The sequence below is a fragment of the Rhamphochromis longiceps genome, linkage group LG18 (genome assembly GCF_057381845.1).
Source record: "Rhamphochromis longiceps isolate RC_006_pf linkage group LG18, R_longiceps_female_GT1.1, whole genome shotgun sequence".
Classification (NCBI taxonomy): Eukaryota; Metazoa; Chordata; class Actinopteri; order Cichliformes; family Cichlidae; genus Rhamphochromis; species Rhamphochromis longiceps.
The window spans coordinates 26826300-26854231 of NC_140574.1; the positions used below are offsets into that span (position 1 = coordinate 26826300).

Genomic DNA, 27932 nt, shown 5'->3' on the forward strand with positions numbered 1-27932 from the left:
CGCAACTGCGCCTCTGACACACTGATGTGTGATTGGTGCAGCAGAGCAACAGCGACTGCAAAGTGACGCGTTGTGGACACTTCCATGTAGAGATGATTGGCTCCGAAAGGACAAACACCGAGACGAGAGGCCACGCGTGAGTTTGCGGTGGTTATCGGGGAAGCTTGTTTTACTCATTAGAATCTATTTCTTAGTGGTGCCACCCACCAACACCGCCCGCATCCAGCCCCACCCCTACTTCTCTTCTGCCTGACTCCCTCAGGATATTTTTAGAGCCCATGATGTGCCCTGTCAAATCGCGTAACGGAAACAACCCCAGAGAGCCACAGAGGAGAGCTGCTGTGTAATCTAAAGGGGGAAGCCTGCCGCCGCTGAGATGAAAACTGAAATTCATTTGGTGTTTTGCGTGTTGATTGTGCTGTCCGGCACAACGCGGACAAGAGGTAAGCTGCCATTCTCTCTCTCTCTCTTTCTCTATGTGTCTTTGTGTTTGATGCGAACACTTCTGACATCCCGCTGATGTGAGTCGGGCTCGTAATCGAGTCCGCACGCGACTATTTATTGGTGTGATTGAGGCGATGACGGAGATCATGTTGCTGCAGGTTCTTGGTTGCATTTCATCTTCGTTAAACGATGTTTGTTAACTTTCCTTTCCTTTCCTTTCCTTTTGTTTTGTTTTTTTATTTTTAGAGTTTCCTCTCATCTCTCTTGGCTTACTCGTAATTCGCCATAATGAATCTGTCATGATGCAAAATAGCACCTAAAGTAGATTAAAACTTGAAATTGAAGGGGACGTCAATGTGTTAGTCGATGAAATGTCAAATTAGAGTCGTTTACCTCGAGAACACACGCAAAAGCAAATATAAAGCAAAAAGTTTTCACCCTTTCCTTTTTAGGAACCCAAACAAATCAATTCAGTCAACTGTCACCTCAGGTCACCTTAGATTGTAAGGTAAAGACCCTAAAATTATAGAGAGAAAAATCCCAACAGTCAGCTGACCCCAGTGAGCAAGCATTTGGTGACAGTGGGAAGGAAAAACTCCCTTTAAACAGGAAGAGACCTCCAGCAGATCCAGCCTCACTGTTTGGAGGTGAGGGGAAAGAGACAGGACTGATAATGAACTTCAAATTGAAAGTTATATTTTTACACTATTTTGCTATTTTAACACTCACTTGATAAGTAATTAAAATACCTTTATGTTAATCTAAACGTGACAAAGTCATCACTAGTCTGGAAAACGGTCCTAAAGTCAAAGTCTCTTTAACAGGAGTTCTCTTTATCAAATTACAGGTCAAAGCAGTGCTCTGCCCAATGTCTTCACACCGGCCGTCTTCCTGAATCATCCTGGAAGCTCAGCATCTTCTAACCTGACAGAGTATCCTGGGAATGAGTCCCCAGAGCATGCACGTATTCCTGCAGGCAGGGATGAATCCGCGGGTGAAACCACAACCCTCAGCGAGACAGAAGGAACAGTCCGTGCAGAGACTCTGACAGATGCAGCACTTAAAACCCACTTGTTCACAGCAATCCCCGCAGCACTTACATCTCAGCACGCAGACCTCGGTACTCTAACTCCTTCAGGTAATCAGCCTCATATGACTTGTCTTAAAAAGCTGCATCTTTATAATTAGGAACGTGCGATTATGTGATTATATCATAATTCTATAATTGTCCATCTATAATTTTCAAGTCCGGTCTGTTTAGATTGACCAGACTGGAACTTTAAAATAAAACTTCCCACACACTTAAACACTGCCTGTTTGCAAATACAGGCTCTTCTTGGGCACAGTCCCTTTTGCCAGCAATGTTCGTGCAACACACTCCTCGCCTGACCTGACCCCCGCTTGACTGGACTGAGAATAAGAATGTGTGTCGCAACCTTGTTTAAAAGATTCCTTTTATAGATTATATAAATATAACCCACTCAGCTGATGCTGTGTTACTGCTTTGAGAAGCACAGAAATAACAATATGACAGATCCCTCTCACTTGTCCCTTTTTGACCCTTTGTTGTTGCCCCGTCCCTGCAGAATAACGTGCAGGCTGTGTGTGGCTTCTCGCTTTGAAAGCTGAAAATATTCTCACTCGAAAATATTCTCACTATAATCCAATTAGAAAACAAACATTTTTGTGGTTTGTGTATTTTGTTGACACCGCACAGTACTTTGACAGTCTGTCCGTTCTGCTGCAGGAATGTAGTCCGGCTGTCAATCACACCATGTGCACCACATTCTCAGCCCCCACCAAACTGTCAGTGCAGGCACATGCGCATGAGGTGAAATGAAATACACCCACACCGAGAGAAAGTTATTGTTCTACGCATAAACAATCATCAGCCACTTTATTTCGTTACACCTGTTCAACTGCTCATTAAAGCTAATCAGTCAATCACATGGCAGCAGCTCAGTGGATTTAGGCATGCAGACACAGTCAAGTTGACCTGCTTAAGGTGAAAACAAGCATCGGATTTCTTGGCAGACTTTGGGCCTTTAGCACCAGATGAGCCATGTACACCACAGCCTACCTGAGTATTGTTGCTGACCATGTCCATCTCTTTATGAGCAGTGCGTATCCACTATGTTGTGAAAAAAGGCCTCCACAGACACCTGATCTCAGTCTAGTAGAGCACCTTTGGGATGTGGTAGAACAGGAGATTCACATAATGGTGTGCACGTGACAAATCTGCAGCAACTGTTTGGAATCGCTGGGATATATTTAAATTCTTAAGCAAACAGTAGCTACTTATTTAATGTAGTTCTGTGGCTTTAAGCTGAGACCTCAGAGTCCAAAGCTCTTGGAGAAAAGACTGTGGATTTATCTGATTCAAGAGTACCTCTGTGTGAGCAGTGATGCTTGAAAGCGCAGGCCATTGGGATTCACAGCGTTCTGATATACTGACAAAGGTTTTCTGTAATTTGCACAGATTTTTGTCACGGCGTGAGCCACACATGCTGCACAAACACAATCGCGGCAGCTTTAACGTCAGCAGGGCAGTGCAGCGTTACCTCTGGCTGTTGTGAATGCATTTCATTTCGTTTGAAGAATCTGTACTGTTTTGAATTGATACAGCACTGCGCTCACATCCCCCCTTTCAGCTGCCGCAGAGAGCCTTTCATCCGCGCCGACTGTTCAGAGCACCACCCCTCTGCACCCTGCAGCTACAGAAGGCAAAACCCCTCTGACCAACCATTCCCTCTCTACCTTTTCATCTCAGCCAGCCCCAGCAGTGCACCACACAAGCTCCACAGCACCCACCTTCACCACATGGCCACACTCTGAATCTCTGAACACAGCTACCGCATCTCCAGGTGGAGCCCCTGCTGGGTCGGTGTACAAGGAGGTCCAGTCTGTAAATAAATTTGGCGGTGAAGGTAAGGTGACTGGCAGGTGCTAAGTGTGATGAGGTGTTGCCTTAAGCTTCTCCCATTGAGTTGTTTTGCCTTTACCATGACCTATTTTATTTTCTTCATATCATATCAAATTCTTTATCGTGTAGAGAGGTCCGGTCACCGTTCCAGCTCCCCTCTAGACCCTCTGCTGGCTGGTCTGCTGTCAGTGTTTATTGTCACCACAGCTATCGTCTTTGTCGTCCTCTTCCTCAAGTTCCGCCAGCGCACTAACCACCCGGAGTTCCATCGTCTGCAGGACCTGCCCATGGTAAGATACAGTCTAGTACCTTTGCATTACCATTTTCACCACTTTTTTTTAACAATCTCCATCTTAGAAGTCCCCAAACTTTATGAAAGTCAAATACCAAATAACTGCATCTTTTATTAAGCACCCTTCACTGTCAAGATGAACTTGGGTATTAGAATATTAACTGCAAGCAGAGATGACATATTGGAACGTGACTTGGCCGCTAGCTTATTTCTTGATCAGGGGTTACTCTTGAGATGTGGTTTAGCTGATTAAAAATATTCGAGAGCTTAGGTAAGAGAAACTGAAAATTATTTTCATATACTTTATTAGATCCTCACTAGCCACTTCATTATTTACACCTTGCTAGTGGTTGGCTGGACCCCTGTGGCCTTCAGAACTGCTTTTATTCTTTGTTGTCTAGAGTCAACAAAACATTCCTGGAAACATGCCTCAGAGATCTTGGTCCATATTGTCATGACAACTGATAAACCTGCTGCTTTATCAGCTGTGCATCCATGATGTGAATCTCCAGTTTCACCACATCCCAAAGGTGCTTGATTGGACTGACATCTGATGACTGTAAAGGTCATCCGAGTACAGACAACTCATTGCCAAGATACCAGTTTGAAAGGATTTGAGCTTTGTGACATGATGTGTTGTGTGAAGCAGCCATCAGAAGATGAATATGCTCTGATCATAAAGGGATAGATATGGTCAACAACAGTATTCAGATAGTCTGTGACATTGTGCCAAGAAAACACCCCCAACACCATAACGCCACCAGCAGCAGCCTGAAACATTGATATAACGCACAATGGATCCCTCGTGTTGTTTTCGACCATTTCTGACCCTACCATCCAAAATGTTGCAGCAGATATAGATTTATCAGGCCAGGCAACATGTCTCCACATTTTCTATTGTCCAACTTTGGTAAACCTGTATGAATTGTAGCCTCAGTTTCCATGTCTTAACCCACAGGGTACTCTTCTGCACACCTGGGTTGTAACAAGTGGTTTATTATAGTTTTTATTAGAGTTATTACAGTTAATGTTGCCCTTCTGTATGACTCAAGCAGCCTGGGCAGTCTCCTCTGACATCAACAAGATATCACACAATGAACTGCCACTAACTGGATTTTTTTTCCTTTTTGGACCATTCTCTGTGAACTATAGAGATGCGTGTGTGGGAAAATTTCAGTAAATAAGCCGTTTCTGAAGGTCAGCCCACCCCATCTGGTGCCAACAACCATGCCACAGTCACAGTTTCTTAAATCACAGGTGTCGAACTCCAGGCCTCAAGGGCCGGTGTGCTGCAGGTTTTAGATGTGTCCTTGATCAAACACAGCTGATTAAAATGGCTAAATGACCTCCCCAACATGTCCTGAAGTTCTCCAGAGGCCTGGTAATGAACTAATCATTTGATTCAGGTGTGTTGACCCAGGGTGAGATCTAAAACCTGCAGGACACCGGCCCTTGAGGCCTGGAGTTCGACACCCCTGCCCTAAATGCACCGAGTCTCTGCACTGTGATTAGGTCATTAGATATTTCTCCAACAGGAGGTATACCTAATGAAGTGGCAAGTGAGCGCATATTTTGAATTATGCTCTGTGGAGTACTGATAATGTTTTTTAAAATCACCTTATTTAGGATGATTTGATGGAGGACACGCCACTGTCCAGGTACACCTACTGACAGAAGATCCTGTTCTGTCAGTCACTTCCATCACTCAGAGGACCGAAGCAAATCTAACACCAAAGGAAGACCAGTTTGGATGTGAGCAAAACCTCTCTTTGGCACTGAGAACCTACTGTTAGCGATTAAGAAAAAGTTAAAACACATTTAACCAAGGACTGTTAATGTTTTAAGCGGGAAGTTTCTTCCACATTCCTTTTAAAGTTTTGGAGACATTCAGTGTGCTGAGAACTCCCCACCCCGATGGAAATTAAGATGACTCTGCGCCCCTGACTGACTCCTGCACAGCACTTTAATATGACACAAACGGTTACACTGCCCTCTAGGGGTGATCTGAGGTAATGTGGATCAAGGTCGCATGAAGTCCTCCGTAGCCAGTAAGGCAGAATGAAGGCTCATGGGAAAGCTGCTCAAAACAATCACAATCCCTTGGGTGACCAAATGTTAGTGAAGTGCATTTTCAAATCCAATTGCCCAATCTGCATCATGTGAAGCTAAGGTCTTGCAGAAAGTTGACAAAAAATTAAACAGATTTTACAATTGAAAAGCCACATCTTTGGAGATGTGGACACAGACACGCCAGGTCTCCAACAGTGGAAACCACTTTATTTTTCCAAATTGTAATTTAGCCTGAATTACAAATGCAGATTACTTACTGTTGCAGCTGTTAAACATGCAGTTATGTTCACAAAGTCATGGAAATCTTGAATATAGTGATTGCTTTTCTTTAAATGTTTTGTCTGCCAGTGTTTACTGAGGAGATACCCTGCTAAGCCAAATACTTAGATATCTGTAAATTGTAAAACTCACTTAGTAAAATTGTTGTTCGCACACAGTGGAGGTTTGAGAGCAGCATTGGAATCATTTTAAGGGTCCTCCATCTGGACTGGTTGGAATGCACTGCAAATACAGTGGAACGAAGCTCTTATGTTTTAACTTGGTTACTTTACTGCCTGCAGTGATGTATGATGAAATGCAAGAATGACTTTCCTGTTTAATGAAAATAAATATATCGAATCTATGTGGGGTGTGGCAAACGCAATAATAGGTGGGTAAGCTCTCAGGCATTATGCAGAGTCACTGTGTGAACGACAGTTTCTATTGTCAACTATGATTCGCTTAAGACTTCAGCAGCGTTGGTTCCTGCCTGTCCAGACAAGGTAGGTGCACTTTGAACATTACTCCAGAAAGAGCCACTCCCTCCACACACAGGCCATTGTTAACCACATTCAGGCAAAGAAATTAAACAGCTGATATGAGAAGGTGTCAGTTTTATGACAAACAGGAGAATAGAAGTTATGGAGGATTTTAATTACAAAAGCAGGACAGTTGAATAACCATCTTTAGTCACTCAGTGTACAAAGTTCCTTTTCAGCACAATAAACAAGGAATTTCTTCATCATTACTTCTTTTTATTCATTAATAAATGCACGACTGTAGATGATATTAAGAGTTTAGACCCAATTCATAGATTGCTGTTAACATTATAAGAAACTGATAACTCATGTATGTTACAAGAGTGCTAGTCTGCATTATTCTAAATCAGGCCATACAGTTCTTGAAGAACTAGTCAGATCAGCTAACACACCTGACTTAACCACTTAAAGATGAGCACAGTGCAAGTGTATGAGTTACACCATAGCGATGATGACTGAATTGGCCCAGGCGTAAATTTTCATTACATATTGGATCAAACACCAAAACGGCTCATACGTGAGCTCCCCCTCCAGCCCAGCAGAGAGCCTCCGAAGTTCAGTGTGGCCAGCATCATCCCAAGTAAAGCCAGATTTCCAAAAGCTCCCCTCATTCTTTTTTTAGGATCTAATTAAGATGAGAGACAGACATACATTCTGACCATGTTTTATGATATAAGAAGAATAGAAATCGATGTGAACTGCTGAACGGTTTCTTACCTCCTGTAGAGTAACCGTGTGCATAAACCTCTCTGCTGATAATCCACACGACTCCAAGTCCACTGACCAGACGCTGCAACAGCCACACAAACAATCAGATGCAACAGGACTTGACAGAACGGCTACCCATTGCATGCAACAAGTTGTGAACATTTTTAGCCAAAACGTTGTGACAAAGTTGACAAAAATAATTTGTATGATTATGGTGCAGATACAATGAAAATAAACTTACAGGTGAATGAAAACCGCCAACAGCCAGGCAGAAGAGGAAGGCAGGGTAGGATTCCAGGCTGGTGAGGAGGTCACAAGAGCGACGTTAACATCAACCTGCTTCTTTGTTGTCGATGAAAGAACATGACATAATGCTGCTGACATGGATTACATTACCTTACTATACTTACGTGTTTTGGTGTGCCCGCTGGATGCAGTTGAAAATGTTCCCAGTTTCTGGGTCGTTGCTGTACATCTGAGGATACTGCAAGGCGTGACAAGTTCATTCGTACAGGACAGCACCTTTCAACAGGTAGCCTCCACTGTGCTCCATATTTGAATACTCACGTGCACATTGTACTTCTTCCTGGCTTTGCCAACTTTAATGGCCAGATGTGTAACCATGACCATACTAGCCATGCCAGTCAGCACCACATATCCATAGTCTTTGGAAAGCACAACCATCCTGACAGACCTGGAAAATGAATTAGAAATATATTGTGGCTCATATCGAAAGTACTCATTACACTTTTATTTTGGTAAAAAAAGGCAACGCAAGCGTTTCCTCCCCCGGCTAACACATAAAACAAAGTGTCCATTTTCGGACCCTCTAACAACACAATTACCTCGAACACCTGAGGAGAAAATTAGCCGTGCAGCTACCGGCGCAGATAAAGGACGTCTCACAAACGAAAGGTCAAACGAGAAACACCAGCAGCACCATGACTCGTCAGGGCTGCTTTGAAAGCGCACGAATTACAATAAACATGAACACACTCACTTTGACGAAGCAACCAAAGTTCACAGATACAACCCTGGAAAACACCAACCACCGTGAAGTTTCCGTCTGAATATATCTGCATGCGTGCGGCTTACGTAACATTCACGGGGGGGCGTGGCTAACAGCCCACTACTGGGATATCTACGTTTCAATTCAGTTTTATAGCTAATGCGTGTTAAAGGTTAGCTGTAAGACTCGTAAGGATAGACCGAAGCCTTTTTTTTTTAAAATAAGCACATCATTGCGGAAGTAAAGACTCCTCACGCCACACAGGCTTCACATTGACCACAACCCTGTAGGCAAATACTAACACCGACTCATTATATACGTGCGCGTATATGTGCTAAATGTCAGCGATCCAAGTTATCTTATCATAGCACTGCTCCACATTTCCTGATTAGATCCGCCTATCTTACATGCAAACCTGCTCCCCAACAGGACTGACCAGCGTGAATGGACTGTGCTACCAGTAACTTGCAGTTAACTTCACCTCCGGTGTTACTAAAGTTGTACGTTTTTGTATTTGTTTTTTATTTTTTGAAGTAGGGGAGTTCATGATTTTTTAAGTGGGCGGTGCAAGGAGGAACAAAGGACAACACAGGGGGAGGAGGTGCCGGAAATGAGGATGTGTAACCAGAAGTTAAAATGGATTGCTGTGATTTGCAAAGCGTCAAAAACAATAGTTTGGGGCTTTTTAAATAAGTAACAACACAATCTTTCTACTTAAGTAAAAGGATCCCTGAAGTATTGAAAGTGAATGTACTCCAACTGACCTTTGATGATTGGATGATGGTTATTAATTTACTGATTGTGTACACAAGCTGGAATTTTTATTTTTATTATTATTATTATTATTATTATTTTGTTAGCCATTGTTTTTCTTTTTTCACTTTTCTTTTTATTGTTATTGTCCGCAAGCCAAAAATATTTGGGGTACAGCATAAAGTCGAGCCTAACTGCCCAGAAGCACGGATTTCTTAAAGGACATAATCTTAGAAAAGAAAAAAGCCCATTTGAAATAAAAACAAAACAAAACATAATTTGATAACATGAGGGTAGTCTGCTCCTCTTGAAAATCAGAGTTTACGCTACCCGGACACGATTTATGTGGCAACGTTTACTGCAGAGTTAATCCCTTTCTGACTTGGCGTGCCAGACAAAAGTGGGAACCCAGTGTCATTAACGATGGCCCCATTCTTTTGAAGTGACTTATATTAGCCATGTCAGTGAGCCAGCTCACAACAACTGGTGCAGAGCGCAGATTTTCTTGGCTGGAGTGCAGCCACATTATTGTGCCCTGTGATGAGGGGAACAGGGATCTGACATGCCAGGGTTTCTTGTATCAAATATCAGGTCAAGTTGAGGTATGCGCACCACTGTTAGAGGTGTCATTGGTTCAGTGACATTTAATAGTTTATATAGCACCTTTACACAAAAAAGTCAAAGGTCAAAGGCCTCTGTGAATAAGTAACATTTCAACTGCTTTTTGAAAATTTTCAAAGACAGAGTGTTTTAGAGGAGAGCACATTCCAGAGAGTGGGGGGCTGCAGCACCGAAGGCTCTGTCCTTTAAAAGACCCCGGCCTGGTGAGGGGGATGGCAAGTAAGCCTTTAACTGGGGAATGCAGTGTGGGGTGTAGGGAAGGGAGGATAAGACTGAACAAGTACAGGAGAGAAAGAGCATGTGGTGGTTTGTAGGTTAGGTGGGGGTGATGTAAGGCCAGGACTTGTTGCAGGTAAGAACTGTGAGTTCTGAGCTTGTGCAGAGCTAACGGGATATCACTGCAATAATCCAGGCAGGAGGTGATGAAGGCATGGATGAGGGTTTCAGCTGAGGACTCTGAGAGATGAGGTAAGACTCTAGAGGTGTTCTTTAGGTCGTAGAAAGAACTTCTAGAGATGGATCTGATATATGATGAGAATTAGAGCCTGGGCTCCAGGATGGCACCCAGATTGAGAACCCCAGAAAATTAATGACCTTTACCCATGTTAAGGTGAAGGTCAGCCCCTTTCAGGAGTCGTGACTTGACACAAGAGTTCAGTTGTATTGTTTTTCAATATGATAAAGCTGGATTACATCCAGATTTAGATGTCATCCAGGGACTTAATGAGAGACAGAGAAGTGAACTGACTAGAGGGTTTGGTGCTGAGATACAGCTGTGTATCATCAGGATGGCAGTGGAAGCTCAGCCCATGGTGGCAGATAGTCTGACCACGAGGGGCACGCAAACTGTGAAAAGAAAAGGTCCCAGCTCAGAGCCTGGTATTTGGGAAGGACCTGAATTTGTAAAATCCTTGTAGATACTGATGTGAGGATGTGTTGCCAGTTTAACAGTGATTGGATGCTTTCGTGAATATATTTCTTTTTTTTTTATTACTTTGTGTGACTTGTAATACAGGAACACTCAAAGCAGCATAACCTTCACACCAGCTGTTATAACGGAAGAAATTTGTATGTCTGCAGATTAAATAGGATAAATAGGGGGATTCTTCTTACAACACTAGATTTAAAGGATTACAAAAACACCTTTCGGCTGCAGCTCTTTCTTCCAGTGTTTTGCATTTTTCTGCCATGCCATTCTAGACGGTTAAATATAATGATGAATATTTTAGGGAAAACAGAGAGTAAGACAGATGTGCCTGTGCATGACTGTACCTGCTGGAGATTCCAAGAAAACAAATAGCAGAGGTTAGACGTTGTCAGGAATAATGCAAAGCCTGTATTTTGAAGTCTGCTTGCCAATCAAACAAGAACTGGTCCTGCTATGCGCTTTCAAAATAATGGTTCCTCAAAGTATATATGAGATGATTAGATTTTAAAAAAAATTTAAAAAAAATTCTCAATGTTCTTAATGTTTTAAAAGTATCTTCTTCTACCCTTTCTGTAAATATCACATCTAGATATTTAAGCCTCCAGATTTTATGTTTTTATGCCTGCAGCATTCCCTCATATTTCTCATTTGTCATTTTATGCACATTCCCCAACATCTATATTTGGAAATTTGGGGATTTTGTCAAAAAATCAGCTTTGGCTTTGCACAATGCTGGACTGAACTTGCTGAGTTATGGCTTATGTTTGGTTTATACAGTTTTGCTTCCTGTATGATCATAAAAAGAGAGCAGATAAATTTAGACATCTATTTAAAAAAATCCTTGTGCAATAGCTTAAAACTATATAAAAATAGTTACACAAAGACCATTACATGGTTGCTGTTTCTGTGTAACATTACCAAGTTTTCGTCACTAGATGTCCCCATAAAGTCACTAAATATCCTTGACGCAAAACAGCTGTGTGGATTAAGTTCAGTCCACATGGATCGAAAGCGTGAAAAAAGCATTAGGTTATACACAGGCCCACTGTTCTGACACACCATCGCAGGGTAAAAGGCTTCCGCCTGGTTTTGTTGACGTGCGCGAGCGGTCAGCGTTCAGCAGGTTGCTGGCTGTCGACTCGGGGTAGCGCCTTTCACGGACTGTCAGCGGCACATCTGTCCTCCTCCTCCTCCTCCATCACGCCGAGTCTGATTCAGCACTTCAACACCTACACAGAGAACCAAGAATAGAGACAGGGCTCACACTGAGACTGGAAAGAGGAGGAAAAACAACTGCAGCCTGAGACCACCTAGTACCATCTCATCTCAGCCCATCATCTGCTGGCTGTATACATCAGGGAAAGTTTCAAGTGGGTGGGCTGGCTGCCTCTGTGACAGTCAGTCACATACAGAGAAAACCCACGAGATGCACATCCAGGTACACCTGATCCTACTCCTGAGACAGGCTGATGAAAAGTGTGCACGCTATCATCCCCACAAACAGATCTTTACATACACATTCTTACATCCACGCAGCTTTTACCCACAGACCCTCCAGTAGTGTTTGAAGATGTAATCACAGCGCCCGTGCTGGCAGCTAAAGCATCACAGGTCACCTTACACTAGGTGTCAACTGTGCGCGGGCTTTAATATTTAATGTCAGCCTTACATTACCTCCACTGCCCAGACCCTTCCACTCCCCACGCTCCATCTCACTCCCGAGCGTGAGATCACTCCGCAGCCCCCCCTCCCTTTCAGTGCGCCCCCTTTATTTGGATTCAGTTTCGGAAAGCGAGAGGATGGCAAACATGTAACGGAACAACTGACTGCAAGCAGCAGCGAAGCATCAAAGGACGTCGGCTTTTTTACGACGTGCGAACAGCTGTCAGCAGAATACACTCAATAAATTCATGAAATTCGAAACAGCACCAAGGCAGCCGACCGTCAAGTCCAGCACAGCGGATGCGCGTCGGATCCAGAACCAACAGACAGGATGAACTGAGACATTACGCGCGAGAGGTTGCCACGGGCACGTTTGGGCTTGACCTCGGCGGAGATCGTTTCTTGGGACAAGCGGCTCGCACGGTGATGATGTATCAATGAAGAATGTCACTGCGACCGACTCTGTCCAAACAGGGTTGATGAAGCCCTCGGCGGTGTCATGCGTCTTGCCCCGCAGCCAAGCGCGCAACCCCTGCGGCTTCTAGTTCTGCTCCTCCTCGCGAAAGCGGTCCCCTCATCCCCGGTAATCTCCACTGGCTGCCCGGACAGGTGCGTGTGTGACGACCAACTTGTGGTCCAGTGCGCTGGGCAGCATCTGACCACCTTCCCGGTCAACCTTCCGCTGGCCACGCGGCAGCTCATCATCTCAAACAACCGTATCGCGGAGCTACCGCCTCTCGCGCTCAACTACCTCTCTGACCTGGTGTACCTGGACTGCAGCAACAACTCTCTGACGGAGATCTCAGAGTCCACTTTTGGGAATCTACGCAAGCTGGCCTACTTGGACCTCTCCTTCAACACTCTGACCCGGATCGAGGACAGGACGTTCGGCCCCTTGGCGAGCTTGGTGATGCTGAGGATGACGGACAATCCGGGGCTCTCCGAAATTCACCCGGACGCTTTTGGGGAGAACGCGGCCCTTCAGGTACTCGATGTGAGCCGAAACAACCTGACGGTCTTCAACATCACCTCCCTGATCGCGCTGCCCGCCCTGCGCTCAGTGGGGCTCAGCGGGAACCCGTGGAGCTGCGAATGCGACAACGAGGACCTGTCCTTGTGGGTCCATCTGGAGGGCTTCAAGTTCCAAGGTCTTGTCAGTTATCTACTCTATTTTTTCTATCAACAAAGAACATCACTTACATTTGCTTTGGTGAGAGGCCCCAGAGAGCCAGTCATACACAAACATTGTTACTCCATTTAATTGTTAGATAATTCTCAGTTACATAAACTGGCCTCCCGATGGAGGTTCTTTCAGTAACAGAACAGCATCCACTAATAAGATCAACAAAGTGCCCGCGCAGCACCTTTCATAAATCCAGCTGTGTTGTATGTCGATAAGCAACAACTTATATGAAGAAGCACTTTAGAAGTAAACAGACAAAGGGCTACTTTAATAGCTAAAAAATTATGGTGAATCTAGAGGCTAAGTCATTGTTTATAAGCTGGAATTACTTCTGTTTAATGTGCAGAATTTTTTTGCTATTATTTGAAATCACTGAATTGAAATCCCCACGTCTGCACAGTTTAACCACAAGGCACTGATTCAAAATCAGCTATTGAACCCCTTTTGTCCCATCTTCTGTGGAATATAGTTTGAAGGTCATTTGATTTCGTTTAATTTATCTGGGTCTTAGTCATATGCACATATACATTAGAGCTTCAGGGGCCCTGAAACTTTTGCCTTGTTGGTTGGTAATCGAGATTGGTGTCCTCCTACAAAGTGACAGTCCTTTAACTGTGATATTTTTTGTTTTTTCACACCTTACATAATTAAAATTCTTCGTATAAGACAGAAAAGATGTTCAAACATGATGGCAAAATGGCAGCAAAGCTCTTCCTTTTGACTCCCTCAAGGAAAGAATGACTCTGTGTCTTTCTGAATACATGCAGAGGCTTAACTACTGGATTTCCCTCACACCATGTCACTCCCTGTCATGTCTGCATCTCAATATACACACACACACACACACACACACACACACACACACACACACACACACACACACACACACACACACACACACACACACACACACACACACACGCCATGTGGTATCCATGTACACCACAACTCTGCAATGTGCTGTTAGTTTGATGTAACTTCACTCCTCTCTCATCTTTCAGTGGGATGAGACGCAGGTGACAGCAGTGGAGCGTGGCAGCAATCAGACTATCAAATGACAAAGAGGGTGAAAGAAGATCGTAGGCAGGGACCCACTTGATTTGTCTTCTGGCGACTTTACTCATAAATTCTGTTCTGCTCTCTGCAGTGATGAAGGAAACAAGGCGTTTCTTTTTTGTTTTGTTTTTTAAATCTGAGAATGACTAATCAATCTGCTATCAGGCTCCTGCGTTGCAGGCGTGATAAATGGATCATGGCTCCACCATCAAATATTGATCCCCTTTGTTTTGTTGCTGTCAAGCTGATAAATGTGTCCGGTATTCCATCATCGTTCTTACTTTGAGTTATTATGCTCGTGGATAATGGTGTGGATGTGTCACTATGCAAAAGGGCAGCTGCTATTTATAGTGTGATTTACTGAGCAAGAAGCCAGCCATAATTCTAACACCACAGCTATAATACAACTGCCACGCTCACTAAAAAGGCATCCCCTGCTCTTTTCCCTCTCACACACACGCACACATACACACACACTATAGTTCATCATGCTCCCTGTGAAGCTCAGACTGAGTCCAAAAGGAGTCCTGCAAGAGCTGTCCCATTTTCCTGCCTCTCGTTGCCTTTTGTCTAGCTTAATTTGGAGTTGAGTCTCTTCCAGTGACAGCTGCCAGCGAGGGAGAAGGCGGACACATGGATACAAACATTCTCTACATCTACACGCAGCCTTTGGTAAACACTATAGAAACTCACACACATACACACCCTCACAGGCGCAGATTTTACACACTGACTGATTTGTGCACTGAGACGTTTAAACACAGACAAAGCATACTTGTGTAGCTGGGGGGTGGGAAGGGGGTTTCTGGGGGGGGGGGCGTAGAAAAACATTTTAGAGACGGTTGTTTTTCAGCTGCAAGCTCCGGCTCCCAAGCCTGTTATCGCTTGCCTGGGTCTCACCTGGCTCATGCAACATGGCTCGCCTTGTCTCCTCGGTTTAGGAAATGCATCGAGACCAAGCGAGAGACAGGGAGAGAGGGAGCGAAAGAAATAAAGCCTCAGGAAGGAACCAACAGATTCTCCTCTGTCTCGCCTTCCTGGCTAGATTAGCACTCTCTCAGCTGTTATATAAGGAAAGCGTCTAGAAATAGAGCAGTGTGGATGGGGGAAGGAGAGAGGGAAAGCCCTGTCCTTTGATGTCAGTCCCTGTAGGGGTATAGGGGGTGAAGCCATAAGGGTTTCCTTCCTAGCTGTCAGGCCTCCCCTCACACACACATACCTGCATATGCAAACACACACACGCGGACATGTGCATCCACAACCATTTGCAGATTCAGATTGGAAACTTAAATCTCATGCAGACACATGCATGTACAGTGCATTAAGTGGGAATGCACACTGTACGTATTTGTGTCTGCATGGAGGGCTGTCGGAATTTGAGCAGCATATTGTGTGAACAGTGAGCAGCAGCAGAAGCTTCTGAGAGGATCAGAGCAGACTTTGAATTTTCCCTGCTATTAAGCTTAGAGGAGCAGAGCCTCCTCGTGTTCTTCAGCTGCATGCTCATTTTTTAATCTTTGAGACACATAAGAGCTTCTCTGAGCATAAAAGCAGAGATTTCAGTGCACAGTGAATAATATATTAGGGGAAGCATACATTTCAGTGAGATTGTCGAGTAGTTTGATTGAAAGCGACGGTATGATCCCTGTCACCCTCTGTCAAATCACACCTCCCACCAACCTGAGCCTGTTTTTATATGTGTTGCCAGTGAGCAAGCGGAATAGGTTTAAACAGCTAAAAGTAATTGAGTGTGAACATTTGAAAACAATTAGGTAAAATATTAACTAAACAGTTGATATAAAAATGAAAGAAAAGCGATTAACAAATAGGTGAATTAGTCTAAAAGACTGAATGTGCAGGTTAAATGCAGAAAGAAGTAAACAAATTCAGCTGAACTATAACAATAAGCAAGTAAAAATGCTGTTGACTTGGAGTTGACTTGGAGCAATTAAGGGTGCAACAATAACGGCTAAACACCTGCATTTAATGGCCTTGTTGATTCATGTGAGGTCATCAGTGAATATGGACGTGGCCGATCTTCATTAATCACAAACACATAAAGAACTGAAAGAAAACAGTACAGTTATCTGTTATAATAACAACTTTCTTTCTTCTTTGTTTTTGGCAGAAATTGGGAATTAAAGAAAACCAAACTGGTTATTAGCCAAACTGTTACTTCAAACATCAGGATTGGCATCAGCCCAATATTTCAAAATCGTATGTGTCTCTTAAAGTAGTTTCATAAAAAGCCAATACTTGGAAAAGGAAGTGTAGATGATTTAAATTCTAGGGTTTTTTTTCATGTCAAGACATAATAAAAATGATTTGGTCCTTAGCAGGTATTAAAATTTGGGAAACATAACCTCAGATTAGGATGTGACATATTACACAATGTCATTATTTGTTTAACAAAAATTAAGCTAAAATGCAGAATGCAGCTAGGTGCCGATAATGAAATGCACTTAATTGCAATGCACTGATCATCAGTTCTTAAAGAAGCGATTGCTGCTGCAGCCAGCAGTCTGGGAAGGTTTGTGCAGCCATGTCTAAACCATTCGAAGTCCGTCATTCTACAGCGGGAAAAATTACTCACAAGTGGAAAACATTCAAGACAGTTGTTCCCAGGAGTGGAAGTCGCAGCATATTTACCTGAAGTTCAAACTGTGCAATGTTTACAGAACCTGTAAAAAAAACAGGAGCTAGATCTCGGACTCTGAAGGCCTCAACTAGCATGTTCAATGTTAAAGTTCATGACAGTACAATTTGACAAACAGTTTGGAAAGGTTGCCAGGAGAAAGTTTATTATCTCTACAAAGAACATGTCAGGACAGCTTAGGTTAAAAAGCTGCATCCGAACAAACTACAAGACTTCTGCAACAATGGCGATATCTGGCGATAATTCACAGTGCCACATTTGGACCAAAACAGCACATCAGCACAAAAGCTGTAAAGCCCGGTGGTGGAGGGGTGATGACCAGGGCAACCTTCAGTCACTGCGTCGACCATGAACTCGTCTGTATACCAAAATATTGTAAAGTTAAATGTGATGGTCATGGATTGGCTCAGACAAACTTTACTTATGTCTAATATTCCTGTATAAGTGTAAACATACCATAAATGTAAGCTGTACTTATTTCCTACTTTTCTATTAAAACAGAAATAAATGAGGGACTTTTTCACAGTACTGTATATAAAATGTTTTGACGGTCATTATTATTATTATTATTGTTTATTGTCATCTAAAATTGTCAGCTGAAATAACACAGAATACAGTAAAATGTTCATAAAGTCAAAGCTTACCTTGCTGAAAGACCAATGATCTCTGCTACAATGATCTGAATTTGCACACAATGACCACCTAATGGATCTTCACCCAAACTGTGCTTAAGGTCAAGGGCAAGATCACATTCATCATTCTCAGGCTATTTGAATTCTTATCAATTTGTCCAATACAGCAAACTATTGGCAGCTGGGTGACCAACTACATACGACATAAAGCTACAAAATTATAGGGTAATACATGAGTAAACGTTTTCATTGTCATTTTTCATAGTAAAAAAAAAGATTTATGAATGTTTTGTTATTTATCAGCGGTTTGTGCGACGAGATCACTCTGTTCAATATTAATGAGATGTTTATGTAAGTGTTGTGCAGTAAGTTTACAGTTATTCTCTGATGGTCATGTCTCGGTTTTCCTCTGTTTGTTAGGGTTGTGTGAATGTTACAATTCCATGGCATGCATCTCACAGCAAAAAGAGTCAGGGTATTTTAAGCATGCTGGTATGAAAATGGGGCTACAGGAAACTGTTCCCTGTGCAGAAACTTCCAAGTCTTTTCATCTCTCCCAGTGGGAATTTCTCCTAGCACAAAAGCTCTGAAAAAACAGAAGCCAATTAAAAACAGTGGCCGCGTGGAGATGCCACACTCTGCTGTGTTGCACTTTTTTGCTCACAATAACAAAAGACTCAACCAGCTTTCAGGATTGTTATCTTAAAAAAAAGGCCTCTCTGGTGAGCTGCTGCAGGGCTCAACACCTATAATGTGGTGTGTTTAATTTTCATTCAGAGGGCTTTAAAATTATAGTTCATGCAGTTTTCCGAAAGCGAATGAACTCAATATTTTGTTAGAATATGTGGATTTCAGCAAGGTCTCAGTACTGTAGTGAAGTCATATCCAGTCCCTGATGATGAGAACCCTTATTATCTGTGGTTTCAAGCAGACACAAAGGCTCAAGTCACTCACTAATCCTGTGCAGGGAAAAGGAATTTGAATATTTCATCCATGATTTTTTCTTTTTTGTTAACATAATGCTGCATCAACAGCAGACTGTGAAGCGCAGGAAGCTCTTAAAGCTTTTGTAGTTTTCTGAAAGAAACAGCAACATTATTATGATGCAATTTGATGCCTTTTGGTTATTTATTTATTTAGAAGTATGAATGTGAATGAGTTTTGGATATCCTCGTCTCAGGATGCTGCCATTTACAAATGTTGAGGAAAACAAGTACAAACATGCTTGAATTATTCAAAAGGCTGCTCTCTTTAATGCCATATGTATGATATCGTACTTTGCATTATGTTACAACTCTCACAGCAAAGGATCTCATAGATCATATGCTAATTAGATGCAAAGGGTTTACACACATCTGCTGTACATAAGTAAAAGTACTGGATGAAGAACGTGTGAGAGAGAAAGAGCTCTGTGACAGACTGGCGACCTGTCCTGGGGGGAACCCGCCTCTCACCCTGTGGCAGCTGGGATAAGGTCCAGCCTCCCTGCGACTCTGATAAAGATAATTGGAAGAGATCGGAGGGATGAATGATATAGTACAGTGGAGGGGATAACAGGAGTTATATGTGTCCTGTCACATTTTCTACTATTTTGTACGTTTTTGCTTTTATTATTTGGTGAAGTTTTTTTTTCTGAACTTGTACGATCTGTTAGAAAGTTGAACCACTGATTTATTGATCATTTTTACCTGGTTTTTTTTTGTTTGTTTATTTGTTGATGGTTCAAGCTATTACGATAAAAGTTGTGAGGTGTTTGTTTACAGTCAGCGAGGATAAGTCGCCTGGAAGTAAAACAGAAGGAGACCGTGTGATGCTGAGGCTGAGGAGCTTGAACAGCTCTGCTGTAATTAGTCCTATAGAGAAATCTTGATTTTAAAGCAGCTTTAACCCTCTGACACCAAGTGTCTCATATTTAATACATGTGTTTTCCAGACATCTATGTCATCAGTGTGGTTTGTTTAAGATGAACTGTGAGCAATAAATTGCACAAAAAATGCCAGATGTATCAAAAGCGATACAAATTGAAACTTATATTATACTATTACGGGGCGGTCGTGGCTCAAGAGTTGGGAGGTCGCCTTGTAATCGGAAGGTTGCCGGTTCGAGCCCCGGCTTGGACAGTCTCGGTCGTTGTGTCCTTGGGCAAGACACTTCACCCGTTGCCTACTGGTGGTGGTCAGAGGGCCCGGTGGCGCCAGTGTCCGGCAGCCTCGCCTCTGTCAGTGCGCCCCAGGGTGGCTGTGGCTACAATGTAGCTTGCCATCACCAGTGTATGAATGTGTGCGTGAATGGGTGGATGACTGGATATGTAGAGCGCTTTGGGGTCCTTAGGGACTAGTAAAGCGCTATATAAATACAGGCCATTTATTATACTTTTTAAAATTTGTTAGAAGGTGTAATAAATTCTCCAGTTTAAAACAAACAAACAAAAAAAATTAATGGTTCAGGCTTTAGAGAGTTAACCACCTTATGATGTATTAATAAAAAGTTAAATTAATAATCATAAAGAAAACAATATTTTTATAGAAAAAGATCTGATGAACTTTCACTTGCCTTGTGTCTTAAAAATGTCACTTAACAGTAACAACATCGCTCGAGCGGTGCCACTCTAGGACAGCTGTGAACTGTCTGTGGTGCGTTTCTTTGATATTATGAAAGAAAGAAGAAAAAAAAGGATTGAGTTCTAACAATAGAAAAATGCTGATATGTTACTTTGTCCCATGATTAATCCTCACCGTTCCTCCTTGGTGTACTTTTGTGTGACAGATGAGGGCCAGACGGTGTGCGGTTCACCTGCTGATACTCAGGGCCGTCGACTGGGGGAGGTGGGCATCCAGCTACGGACGTTATGTCATCAAACACTCGGCTCCTGGGACTACCTTTTCTTTGTTGTCATCGGCTTTGTCATCTTCGCTGCTGGCACCGTGTCGGCCTGGGTGATGGGTGTCATCATGGTGCTCTATGAGCGCTACATCAAGAAGAAAGACGAGCAGCTCGAGATGGACGACGAGGAAGAAAGCATTGAGACAGGCCGTGCTGCGAGCACCAGGAGTGGCCATGACAATGGGAATTTAAAAACTTCACATACTGTTTAAAACAAAAATCCCACCCCTCTCGCCATGGATTCCCACAGTGCCTCCTTTCAACTTCCACGACTGTCTGAGAAGTCTCATGAAACTGGGTCCATTTATCAGGCTCAGATCTGTTAATGAATGGAACAAGGAATGTGTTTCTATCATTTTTAGTGGGCTTCCAGGTGTTGTTACACACACTGTAGTCGCCATAGTGGAGGTCTCCAGTCCTTGGGTAATACATAGACTATGTATGCAAATATATGACCACATATTTTGTTACTTTATGTGCAAAGTTAGCATTAAAAAAACTCAAAAACAACATATCTCAGAAAAACTCTGAATATGTTTTCACAGAGATATTTCTGACTGATCTTCACATCAGTTTAAAATCAGCTTTTCGAAATTTTAAAGTTTAAAAGTAAAAAAAAAAAGTCAAGACAAGGCAAAGATAGAATCTTAAGCTAAAAGTAACCTACCCCCAGGTTACCTGTGAACTGCGACCTGCACTATAGTAACACCAGTTGAAATAAAGACGGAAAACGTGGCTTACAGTTTGTGCTTTGCTGATGATATTGTTAACACTGAGTAGGAAAAGTGTGTTTTTGTGACTGTAGTTGTAGTTTTTTTTCTCCAGATCAGTTTGTCTTTTTTATTGGTACATTTTTCACTGAATATTCCTCTAAGATGCTTTATTATGGTTATTTTATGGATGTACTGAGGAAAGCTGGATACCAGAACTAAAGATGTTGACGGCTTGCTTGACAGAAACAGAGCTCTAACTGGATTTGTAGCTCAGTGAAGGAGCACAAAAGTATTTTCCTCCAAAAAAGACCTTCACCTACTGTCTACAGCTATTGGCCCATAGCTGTTTCACTGCACTGATATCATAAAAATAAAACTCATTGATAACGTTTATAGGAAAAAATATGTTTTGGGCACAGAAGATCTTGACCACTGTGAAAAATGAACAACACAGACTTTTTTTTTTAATTAAAAGACAGACATTTGCTGATGTTGAAACCAGATGTGACAAGAAAGTGGTGGATCTGAGTGAGAAATGGAGGGACACTGCACACTCATACAGTAATGATTTATCAACCATAAGCCATCTCTAAAGGGGATCATGGTTTACAAACTAAACATCATGCTATATTCAGTAAGAATTGAAACTAGCATCTGAGACCATATAGCTATTATTTTTAAAAAACAAAAACAAACTCTTAATGAAGTCAAAGACAGCGGGAGTTGAAGGGCGGTTTTTGCCATAAATTATTAAACTGCTGAACTCCTGTTTGGAAACCGTGTAGTCGCCCCCTGCTGGCCACGAGAAAGAATCAGGTTTAAGGCACTTTCACATTAGCTTCACCTTTTAGGAACAGAAGCTACATCCATCTTTGAGCAGCAATGCTGAATACATTCAGAGGTTTAAACTTATAAGGAAATTATAGCAAAATAATCCCACTTAAGACATTTAAGAGCTAAACAAATGTGTGTGGATAAGTTTAGACATCTAAGTCGGACAATTATATCTAAGCCATAGTCAAAATATCCATGCATCCATGCATCCAGCTGTCATAGGGTGAGAGGTTGGACTGGCACAGAGAGACAGACACATTCGCACCTACAGCTAGATTAGTTCTAAATCTATGAGGTAAAACCAACCATCAAAGAAAAAATGTTGCTGTTTGCGTTCCATTGTCTTAATACCAAGCTAGGCTAACCATGTACTGGCTTTATATTTAGTGGATGGATACAAATATGCCTCTCACTCAAAGAAAAAAGAATTAATCTTGTGTTACCATCATTTTTTACATGTCTGGTTTACAGCATTCGCTAAAAAATCCAATAGAAGGAAACTAGAAATGTTTGCCAAATCTTCTGTAGTAACTATAGACCCAGTTCAAATATACAAAACATTTTCCTAGTATTATAAAATGCACAAACACTATTTGGTTAAACCATACAGCCATCTTATATAGAATTGTTTTGTTTACACTGACAGTTTTCTCAAGGACCTCCATGATGGCACTAACCAAAGCAATACAATTGTGACACAGCTCGAGCTCCTCTGTGTAACATTATAAATGTCTTGTTGTCGCTCCACCCACAGGTATGACAGGAAGGAGAGGAGGAACTCCTTTTAAGGAGTGCATTTATCCCCGTGTATGTGACAGAGTGTACGATGTAGCTTTATGTGTGACTCTGCACAGTGAGAGTGTCAGTCCGTGCACTGCTGGGGCATGATTTTGTACTGTAATCCATCTTTCCCTTAATCATTAGCCCAGAAACAAACTGCTGTGGCCGTATTTGTGTTAAGGTTCTACAGTTGTTGTGAAGTGGAGAGAGCCCACAAATGCCAGCTGCTGAGATCTGTTTTGGCAGTGGGCCCTGCTGGATGGCGAGCAAACAGGACAATGTGATAAGTGATTTCTACTCTGTTGGGTTGGAGTGCAGTGTCCCATCTACTTCTGCATGCACTGTTAATGCACCAAAAAGCCTTACAAGGTGTGTATACGTTCATTAAAGAATGAAATAGGATTTCCTGTAACATACGAAAACATCCTATTTGTGATCATTTCAAAATGCTTAAAAAAAACAATTCTTTGTATTTTTTTGGTGACTGAGTTACTGTGCAAAGACAAACATTATTTATGCCCAAAATAGCAAACATGAACACTTGCTGTGCTTCAGGTTTCCATGTCACAAACCTTCCATGCTTTTAATACTTATCTGGAATTGCTCTCCATTGACCCTGACTTTAGTATCAACTTGCTTCAACCGAGACATCAGTCTGCCTTTTGTATGTGTACTGTTCCTGTCTCAGAATTATTCATTTGATTAAAGAAAAAAAAAAGCTATGACAGACATGCGAAGGATTAGATCAGATACTTTTTTCCTGTGTTTGAAGTCAAATGTTTAGATGTATCCAAGTATAACATATCGCAGAATTGAAAGCAAAGCAGAAAAGAAATACTTTACTGAAGACATTTTGAGACACACACACATTAAATCAAATTAACGAGAGCCAAAATATATTTAGCTATACAATACTTTGTTTCCATGGCTTTGGGTTTAATTTGCTATTCTGATAATGTCAAGGTCGACTGAATGTGGCAGGATTTGTGTGCCGAAACATGTGAAGGTTTTTTGAACTGCAACTGCACAAACTGATGCCTTTCTGTAATGTGATCTACATCTAATAGTGAGAAACCTTTCTTCACACATTTACTGGCACTTCCAGTCACATATTCTTGTGAATTGTCCAAAAAGAAAAAAAAAGGTAGGGTTTTATATTTTATGTGATGAAATGAATGCACAATAATAGCATATTATAAACACAGTATTTATGGATGTGTCAGAGGTGGTGTCACAGGTATTTTATTTTTGGTCACCACAGGCCTTTCACGCGGCAAACACATGGCAGCGTTTGATGTACAAAGGTTTTCTTGTTGCATCCTTAAGAGCTATTAAAAGAAGAAAGCAAATATAAACCACAAACATAAGACAGTCAGAAAATAATTCAAATTTTTTGTTGCTTGTTTTCTCTTGAGAGAGAGAGAGAGATGATTGGAATTAATGCTGACTCATAACAGTATATATAATTATGCATGTACCGATGTTTTGATTGGTACATGCATAATTATATATACTGTTACTTCAGCAGTATGCTGAGATGCCTTCAGTCCTGTGCTCCTGATTGCTTCTATGGCTTTGGGTGGAATATTTGCATGGGTTCTGTCAGTAATGCATTGCTTAATGTGCAGGTCTATTCAGGTCTCCATACTAAACTCTCATGTATACACATACATACATAAACTCGATCATTTTGACTGTGAGCCTGTGTTAGTTTCTGCTGCAGCTTACTGATTAGGCCATGCGATGCCACAGGCAAGGGTGAGGGTGCAGACTGGAAATAGGATAGCTGATTGCCCCAATTCATGTCAGCACAGTGACACACATGAAATGACAAGGAAAACCCACGTCTCCCTCTCTGTTCGTTTACACAAGGTGAAGGTTTGCAAAGCTTGGTTTTGAGTAATAACAGCTTCCTGTTGCATAGCACGTGAATGAGCTGAATTTCAAGTAAAATGGAATATTTTGCACTTGTTACACCCCCGTGCTTCACGGTCAACCCATACTTAGGCACACGTATGCTTAAACACACAGAGACAGAAGCCTTGGTTCTGCCTCTAATTTCCCCTTGGGGTAGAAAGACTCTTATTAACACTGATTCTGACAGCGAGTACAATAGTATTGTTTCGCATCACAAACAAAATTGATATAATTTGCTTTCTTTCTGATGGTAAAATAAAGTAGAAAGCTTTCTCTTGTCTATCTGATGAAAAGCCAGCAGGTTATTAACATAGCATAAAAATAGGGGAAGACAACTAGCTTAGCTCTTGGAAGGAAACTAAGCTGGCATAACACAAAGGTAAAAATTTAAGTGGGTTTAAAAAGTGCTAGATGAGTTGATTAGTTAACTTTGAAGACCAGCAGTTTTTTAGTGTATGATGGTTACACACCAACTACAACTGCAGCTACATAGCACCAGAACAGGTGTTCAAAGGGCAGAGTGGTAATGCAAGAGAAGCGATTCTTTCTATTCACAGAACCATAAAAGGATTTAAAAGCTGCCATTTTTTATTTTATATAGGACTGCAGTGCTCCTTTAAACAAAAACGTAACATTCATTTGGCAGGTTGGGTTAGGGTCGCTGTTTCCTTCTGGTTCCACGTTAATCTAAGTTCAGCAGCAACTGGCTACAGCATCACATTAACATACAAACCTGAGGGGCAACAATCATTTGATCTGACCATTGGCAAGTTAGCAAGTAGTAAGAGCACATTTCCCAAGATGTTGAACTGTGGCTTTGAAATAATAGCAGTACTTAAGGCAGCTGTGGTGCTTGCGAATGGATGTTTGTTTTCATTTTCATATCCCATCATTCAAAAGCCAAGCTGAGGCAGTGGTCAGGATGTGCTCCAGGACAGAGATGCGCCCAACTGGATATGGTCACATTACAGCTGTGACTGCGAGCCAGTTCAGTAAATAGACAAGGAAATGCACACAGCTACTGGACGCAGAAGCTCCTGCAGCCCTGCTTCCTGCTCATATTTTTGCACCATTGTGTGCACCCACTGAGCTGGAGGCAAACGGGCCAATGTAAAAATGCCTGCAGATGGGAGATGTGACATGAAGTAAGACTGGCTCTAACCGACCGTAATAGCCCTCTGACACATCTACTTACAAACATGCTCACTTACACACAGTCATGCACACACACACATCAAATTGGAAAATAATCCTTTAGTCATGGAATAGTGGAATGACTTAAACTGAACTTGGAGATGAGGGGGATATTTCCACGGAAGGGTGGAAATCTGGTGTCAGTGTTACAGCTGTTATGTGAGAATTTCATCATTAATCAGACCCAAATTAATGTTAGCTGAGACAAATCTGCGATACATGCTGTACGCCTGTAAAGAAAATACTTTAACGTATACTGAAATGCATTTCTTTTGCATGCATTTGTGAACACACGAAGGCTAAGGAGGGTTCTTGTTTTATACTCCGAGTTACTTTCTGACCACAGAAGGATCAGGATCTGCAAACACTGGTTTTCCACCAGTTTTGCTTCCCTCATTTCCTCCATTGTGATCTCAGTACATTCTCAAAGCAAATTATTTGTGTCGTGGGATTTGTTGCAAAATAACATTACTGTTTGATTTGATTTCTGTCACATGCAGTATATAGTATATATTTTATTGCAGTATATATTCTATTGGACTCAATATTGACAGCTTCTACTTATCCCTTCCTTGGAAAGAGGCTATTGATTGATTGCCTTCACTTGGCAAAGAGGAGGATGGTCCTGCTGCTGTTACACACTGTATTTCCACACAGGCCCAGGGGCCTGCCAACTCTGTATCCTTCCCCAGCAATAAAAGGTCATTGGAGAGGAGATGGTGTGTCCTTTTGTGCGTCACAGTTCTGCCTGGAGAAGTGTTTTTTTCTTCTTTTTTTTGTTTCGCCTTCTTAGACGTCTCCTCTCCTCCTCTTCTTTTCTTGAAACGTGTTTTCTTCCGCTCTTGCTCTGTGGGTATGTAGAAGGCTAGCCGGTGTCTAATTAGCTTCCAAGTCAAAAACCTGTAAAGCCAATAGGCACATATGCACTGCAGAGACCGTCGCACACAAGTTAATAGGCACACAGACATTCGCAGCTGGAGATGTGTTGCATTTTACATTAGTGTATTCTGGGCACCCAGGCCAGTGCACAGTTGTTTTAATCCAACGGAGCTGGCTGCACAAGTGAGATAACGAGATGCTTACTCACACTTAGCTCCAACTCAAAAGCAGCACAATGGTATTTCAGACTGAGACAGGCACTTTGCAAACTGGTCTGTGGTATTTTTTGCACATACAACTGGCATGAAAGGGACTTTAATTTTCATTTGACTGGCTCTGTTCCTCTTATCTCTTAAATGTCACTTTATCCCTCCCTTGCTGTATTTGTCTCTTAAATATTTTGGCCATATGGCCAGAAATATCTGCACCTGCCATTTTCCCTATTGACGTGCCTATTTCTAGCTTTTTGCCAATCTCCACCCTTCTCTCTTTCTCTGAACAGAATACTTTCTTGCTGTCTGATAAATACCAACAATGAGTTAAGCTTAGCTTAATACAAAAAAGCTTCATATCTAATTCATATGCTGTACATTAACTGCTTCTAGCACTGATAGTCTTGCAAATTTTTGCTTTAATACTTCAATTTTTGGAGCAAATGAAATAATGTAGTGACCTTCAGGATTGCTTGCACTGTATGTGTGTGCATTTTCACATCAAAAAACACCTCTTGGACATCTTTGCACAATACAGCTGCATTCAGCTTTTATGCTCCTTATATCTGGAACAAACTCCCAGAAAGCCTCAGATCAGCTGAAACACTCAGTTTATTTAAATCCAGGTTGAAGACTCACCTATTCTCAGCTGCATTTGAATAAAGCACCAAATCCACACTTTTAAGCTTAAATTTCAAAACTTACATTTAACTACTGATTTTATCTATTGTTCTGATTTTATCTGTTTTGATTTTATATACTGTTTTGTTTGTTTGTTAATTAGTT

General features: G+C 41.9%; 3 protein-coding genes across 4 annotated transcripts; 2 read left to right on the forward strand and 1 right to left on the reverse strand.

Moving 5' to 3' along the window:
• On the forward strand, positions 1-6542 carry LOC146648507 (uncharacterized). The gene is made up of 6 exons (XM_085390301.1): positions 1-136; positions 263-443; positions 1292-1582; positions 3096-3371; positions 3497-3657; positions 5286-6542. The coding sequence occupies exons 2-6, from the start codon at positions 377-379 to the stop codon at positions 5328-5330; spliced, it is 840 nt and encodes a 279-aa protein (XP_085246427.1). The 5' UTR covers positions 1-136; positions 263-376; the 3' UTR covers positions 5331-6542.
• Positions 6543-6620: 78 nt separating this feature from the next.
• On the reverse strand, positions 6621-8778 carry mgst3a (microsomal glutathione S-transferase 3a). Its single transcript, XM_085390302.1, has 6 exons — positions 8651-8778; positions 7802-7928; positions 7645-7718; positions 7476-7533; positions 7244-7316; positions 6621-7151 (listed from the first exon to the last, which is right to left on the reverse strand). Coding segments are annotated over exons 1-6 (465 nt in total). The 5' UTR covers positions 8653-8778; the 3' UTR covers positions 6621-7020.
• A 1070-nt stretch (positions 8779-9848) lies between these two features.
• LOC146648509 (leucine-rich repeat-containing protein 52-like) lies at positions 9849-24242 on the forward strand. Of its 2 annotated transcripts, none has more exons than XR_014908635.1 (2): positions 9849-10085; positions 20501-20638. XR_014908635.1 is itself a non-coding variant. In XM_085390300.1 (2 exons), exons 1-2 carry the CDS (start codon positions 12707-12709, stop codon positions 20827-20829), a joined length of 978 nt encoding a protein of 325 aa, XP_085246426.1. In that variant the 5' UTR covers positions 12302-12706; the 3' UTR covers positions 20830-24242. The 2 variants fall into 2 exon arrangements, 1 of the variants encoding a protein (XP_085246426.1); XM_085390300.1 differs by lacking the exon at positions 9849-10085 and adding an exon at positions 12302-13355 and having other exon boundaries at positions 20501-24242.
• The last annotated feature ends 3690 nt before the right edge of the window (positions 24243-27932 follow it).